Source organism: Neopelma chrysocephalum, unplaced genomic scaffold (assembly GCF_003984885.1).
Source record: "Neopelma chrysocephalum unplaced genomic scaffold, ASM398488v2 Primary Assembly neopelma1_97417, whole genome shotgun sequence".
NCBI lineage: Eukaryota > Metazoa > Chordata > Aves > Passeriformes > Pipridae > Neopelma > Neopelma chrysocephalum.
In genome coordinates, this window is record NW_020926058.1 from 21,276 (window position 1) to 27,077 (window position 5,802).

Sequence of the window (5,802 nt, forward strand, 5' to 3'; positions counted from 1 at the left end):
AGCAGGGACAAACCCTTCAAGTGCTTGGAATGTGGGAAGAGCTTCAGACGGAGCTCCGACCTCCTCACCCACCAGCACGTCCACACTGGGGAACGTCCCTACACGTGTGGGGAGTGTGGGAAGAGCTTCAGCCAGAACTCCAACCTGATCCGACACCAGCGCATCCACACTGGGGAACAGCCCTACACGTGTGGGGAATGTGGGATGAGCTTCAGGGAGTGCTCCACCCTCCTCACCCACTGGCGCATCCACAGTGGGGAACGGCCCTACACATGTAGAGAATGTGGGAAGAGCTTCAGGAATAATTCCAACCTGATCCAACACCAGCGCATCCACACTGGGGAGAGGCCCTACCTGTGTGGGAAATGTGGGATGAGCTTCAGGCAGAGCTCCAACCTCCTCAAGCACCAGCTCATCCACACTGGGGAACGGCCCTACAAGTGCTTGGAATGTGGGAAGAGGTTTCAGACCAGCTCAGATCTCCTCAGGCACGAGCAGACACACACGGATGAGAGGCCCTTCCGCTGCACCGACTGCGGGAAGGGCTTCAGCCGGAACTCCCACCTCGTCATCCACCGGCGCATCCACACCGGGGAGAGGCCCTACAAATGCTTGGAATGTGGAAAGACCTTCACCCAGAGCTCTGGCTTGACCTCACACCAGCGGACCCACCGGTAAGGAAGCCCTACCAGTGCCCCAACTGTGGGAAGAGCTTTGGCTGCTGCTTCCACTCTGAATGAACCCCCTGATGTTGAGGCAACCCCTGGAGTCCAGTGACTGTCAGTCCATCCCTTTTGACCAGAAAGGGCCAGTCCCCTTTCCCAGGGGCAGGTTCTGCCAACAGAGAACTCTTCTTGGGGTATGTGTGGAGATTCCTGCCTTGACTGGGGACCCCCCAAGGTCACTGCTGGAGGTTGAGAGCAGAGATCTCCCCACCAGTGTTGGTCTGGGGGAGTTCCATCCATCTCTAATTAAGAATTATTGCTTTTGTTTCAGCTTTAGTAGAATTGCTTCAACAATTGCTTTAGTGTAGAGCACTGTCCTGTCTTATCCTGTACTCCTGGTAGTTTTAGTGTGTATATTGTGCAGTAAATAATTCTGATGAAGATCTTTTGTCTGACCATTTGTAACCCTAAATAATTAATTTCTATCAATAGATCTTATTTGCCATCATTAAAACCTGGGGGACAAAAGTGGTTCAGTCACACCTCTGTAATTCCTCTAAACTGAAAGTGTTGGCATAATCCAAGGCTGAGATTGGATCCAGCAGCCCCCAGCACCCCACAGGAAGTTGGGAGCTCAGGGAGCCACCCCCCTTTCCCAACCTCCCTGTGCCCAAAGACCCCCATAGGACTGTCGGACCTACCAGACCACCCGCCCTTTTCCACCCTTCTTCATGTTCCTCCCACTTTTCCATAGTCCCCTCAATCCCCAGTCCCCCCCAGATCACTCTGGGGGTCCCAGCCCCCATTTTTACCACCTTTCTCACCCCTTCCACATCATCCTCCCACTCCCCAGCCCCCTCATGCTCAGTTTGGGGGTCCCACCCTCCCCTTTCCCCACTCTTCTGACCTATCCCACCCATTTCCCATCATCCTCCAAACCTCAGAGCTCCTCCCCCCTCCACTTTTGGGGAGTCCCACTCCCCTCCCACGCAATTTGGGGTCCCACCACCCCTTTATCCCCTCTGACCCCCCTTTTCCCACCAACTGCCCCCTCCCCCACCCCTCGCTGACCCAAGAGCTCCTCGCCCGCAGCCGGGGGGGCTCCCAGCACCACCAGTGCCCAGAGAAGTCCCCCCAGAAAAGGGGTTGGGTGGGGTCCTGGGTGGGCTTTGAGTGTGTTTGGGGGTCTTTGAGGGGCTGTGGGAAGGTTTTGGTGGGGCCCCAGCACCTTTTGGAGTGAGCTGGGTGCCTATTGAGGGGCAGGTGCCCTCCCAAAGCCCCCCCAGAGCGGGTTGACACAGGGGGGACACAGGGGGGTCCCCATTCCCGATCCATTCCGGGGCCGGTTCTGCTCCCCCCAAACTCGGCTCTTCCCTGTGGGTCCCCCGAGGCCCTCCCCCAACTGCCCCCCCAATAACCAGGACTGGGGAGAACTGGGAAGCTTTACTGGGATCACCGGGAGCAGCCGGGCAGAGGCAGAGTGACAGCAGGGGAGGGGGGACACACGACCCCCCCAAAATCCTCGCAGGGACGGGGGGGTCCAGACTGGGCCCGAGGCCCCAGGGAGGGGCTGCGGCCGCCAGCGGCTCAGGAGCTCTGTGGGGAGAGAAAAGGGGGTGACACCGGGGTGGGGGGTCCCCGGGGGGGCACAGACGCTCTGGGGGGTACACACAACCCCCTGGGACCCCCCTCACCTTCTGGCACAGGTAGAAGCCAAGCCCCACTCACCTTTGCAAAGCCACACCCCTTTTACAAAGCCACACCCCCTCAACCAAACCACACCCCTTCCCTAAACCACGCCCGCTTTCCCTGTGACCATGCCCCTTTTCTCCACCTTCCCCCCCTTTTTTTGCCTCAAATCCCCGGTTTTTGGCCTAAAACCCCCATTTTTTCACCTTAAATCCCGTATTTTCATGTCCTGATCCAATTTTTTTTTAGTTTCAAACTCCCCTTTTGCTCCTTTTTGCCTGATTTTGGCCTTTTTTGCCCCGAACCAGCTTCACCTACATTGAGTTCTCGGACAAGGAGTCAGTGCGGACGTCGATGGCCCTCGATGAGTCGCTCTCCAGGGGGAGGCAAATCAAGGTAAACCCCCCCCCCAAAACGACCCCAAAATGACCCCAAATCCCTCAGAATTTCCCCAGAATTTTCCCTGGAATTTTTCCCGTTTTTTTTCAGATTTTTTCCCAATTTTTCCTGATTTTTAATTATTTTTCCTGATTTTTTAAATTATTTTTCCTGATTTTTTCTGATTTTCACCCCAAATTTTCCCTCAAATTTACCAAAACGAGACTCAAAATTCCCCAAGTTTTTCCCCTTTCGTTTTTTTCCCCAAAATTCCCCGTTTTTAGATAAATTTTACCTCAGTTTTCCCCCAAATTACTGCAAAACGTTTTTCAAAAAATATCCAAACTCCCTCAAATTCCCCCATTTTTCACCCAGAATCTCTCAATTTTCCCCAAATTCTCCAATTTTTCCCCCAAATTTCTCCAAAACTCCTCTCAAAAGTTCCAAATTCTCATACTTTCCCCCCAATTTTCCCTCAAATTTTCCTAAGTTTCCCCCATTTTCCCTGAAATTCCCGATTTTTCAGCTGAAGTTTTCCCATTTCCCCCCAAATTTCCCCAAAATTTCCCGTTTTTCACCCAAATTCCCTCAGAATTCTTCAATTTTTCCCCAAATTCTCTCTAAATCCCCTATTTTTTGTCCAAATTTCACCTCAAATTTCACCATGAATTTCCTTAAATTTCACCCGAAATTTCCTCAAATTTCACCTCAAATTTCCTCTCAAATTTCATCTTAAATTTCATCCTAGATTTCCTCAAACTTCACCTCAAATTGCACCCAAATTTCACCCCAAATTTCCTCAGATTTAACCTCAAATTTCACTCCAAATTTCACCCCAAGTTTCCTCAAATTTCACTTTAAATTTTCTCAAATTTCAACCCAAATTTAGCTGAAATTTTTCTCTCAAATTTCCTCAAATTTTACCTGAAATTTCTTCACATTTCATCCCAAATTTCACCCAAAATTCCCTCAAATTTAATATCAAATTTCCTCACATTACACCCCAAATTTCACCCTGTATTTCCTGAAATTTCGTCTCAAATTTCATCCCAAGTTTCCTGAAATTTCACCTTCAATTTCATCCCAAATGTCTTCAGAATTCCTCAATGTTTTCCCAAATTCCCTTTAAATTCCCCCTTTTTTAACCAATTTTCTCCCGAATTTCAGTTTTTCTCCCAAATTTCACCTGAATTTCCCCAATTTTCACCCAAATTTCCTGTTTTCCCCCAAATTCCCCATTTTTCCACCTATATTCTCTCAGAATTCCCAAATTTTGTCTCCCAATTCTGCCCCAAATCCCATCTAATTCCGCCATTTTTTAAACGAATTTTCTCCCAATTTTTGCCCAATTTCCCCAATTCCCCCAAATCCCCTTTTTTCACCCACAGTCCCCCATTTTTCCTTCAAATTCCATCAACTTTCCCTCAGAATTCTCCAATTTCCCTCAAATTCCCTCCAAATCCCTCCTAAATCCTCTCTAAATCCCCCATTTTCTAACCAATTTCCACCCGATTTCCCCCAAATTTCCCCATTTTCCACCCAAATTTCCCTAATTTTCCTTCAGAAGTCCCTCCAATTCCCCCCCAATTCCCTCGACATCCCCCCTTTCCTAACGAATTTTCACTGTTTCTCACCCGATTTTTGCCCAATTTTTGCCCAAATTTCACCGATTTTCATCCAAATCTCCCCAAATTTCACTCAAATTCCCCCATTTTTCCCTCAAATTCCATCAGCTTTCTCTCAGAATTCCCCAATTTCCCTCCCAAATCCCCTCGAAATCCCCCATTTTTTAACAAATTTTCCCTTATTTTTGTCCAATTTTCACTGAATTTTCACTGTTTTTCACCCAATTCACGCCCAAATTTCACCGGTTTTTGCCCAAATTTCCCCAATTTCCCCCAAATTTTCCCAAATCTTCCCATTTTTCCCCCAAACTCCATCAACTTCCCCTCAGAATTCCCCAATTTCCTCCCTAAATCCCCCCAATTTCCCCTCAAATCCCCTCCAAATCCTCCGGTTTGACCGATTTCTGCCCAATTTTCACTGATTTTTGCCCAAATTTCACCCAAATTTCCCCAATTTCCTCCAACTTTCTGCATTTTCCACCCAAATTCCCTCAAAATTCCCCAAATTTGCTCTCAATTACCCCTGAAATCCCCCAGTTTTCCCCCCAAATCCCTCCATTTTTTAACGGATTTTCGCCCAGTTTTCATCCAAATTTCACTGATTTTCACCCAAATTCCACCCGATTTTCATCCAGATTCCACCATTTCCCCCCAAATTCCCTGTTTTCCTCTCAAATTCCCTCAGACTTCCTCAATTTTTTCCCAAATCCCCTCTCAATCCCCCATTCTTTAAGGAATTTTCACCGATTTTCATCCGATTTTCGCCAAATTTTCACTGTTTTTCTCCCAATTTTTGCCCAAATTTCACCCAAATCCCCCCAAATTTTCCCAAATCCCTCAGAATTCCCATTTTCCCCATTCCAGGTGATCCCGAAGCGCATGAACCGTCCCGAGATCAGCAGCACCGACCGGGATTTCCCGCACGGCCGCTTCCAGGGCCGGAGGGGAGGGTTCGGCTCTGCCCACGCCCGATTTTACAACGGCTTCCAACGGCCCCGAGGGAGGGGATACAGGTCAGTTTGGAGACAATTCCGAATGTTTGGGGGCATTTCGGGTGATTTGGGAAGTTTTTGGTGATTTTTTGGGAATTTTTGGGGCGGGTTTTGGGTCAAATTCAGGTGGTTTTGGGGCTGAATTTGTTTTTTTTCGTGGGGGGGTTGGGTGCATTTGCATAGTTTGGGGTCAAATTAGAGGTTTTTGGGTCGAATTTGGGTGATTTGGGATCAGATTTGGGGGGGGTTGGGTCGAATTTAGGGGTTTTTGGGTCAAATTTGAGGTGATTTCAGGGTCAAATCCAGGGGGTTTTACAGGGTTTCTGGGGTCAAATCCAGGGGACCTTGGGGTGAATTTGGGTGGAATTTGGGTGATTTTGGTTTTTCTGGGGTGAATTTGGGTGGTTTTGGGTCGAATTTAAGGGGTTTTGGGTCGAATTTGGGGGGAATTTG

The 5,802-nt window shown here is 48.8% G+C and overlaps 1 protein-coding gene across 1 annotated transcript in view; it reads left to right on the top strand.

The window, feature by feature from the left end:
• The window catches only part of LOC113961874 (zinc finger protein 239-like), a 9,856-nt gene extending 4,422 nt beyond the window's left edge, over window positions 1–5,434 (top strand). Inside the window, exons 2-4 of the mRNA XM_027672571.1 lie at window positions 6–674; window positions 2,663–2,750; window positions 5,222–5,434. Of these exons, the coding sequence (XP_027528372.1) occupies window positions 6–674; window positions 2,663–2,750; window positions 5,222–5,434 (970 nt within the window). The remainder of the gene's footprint in view (window positions 1–5; window positions 675–2,662; window positions 2,751–5,221) is intronic.
• The last annotated feature ends 368 nt before the right edge of the window (window positions 5,435–5,802 follow it).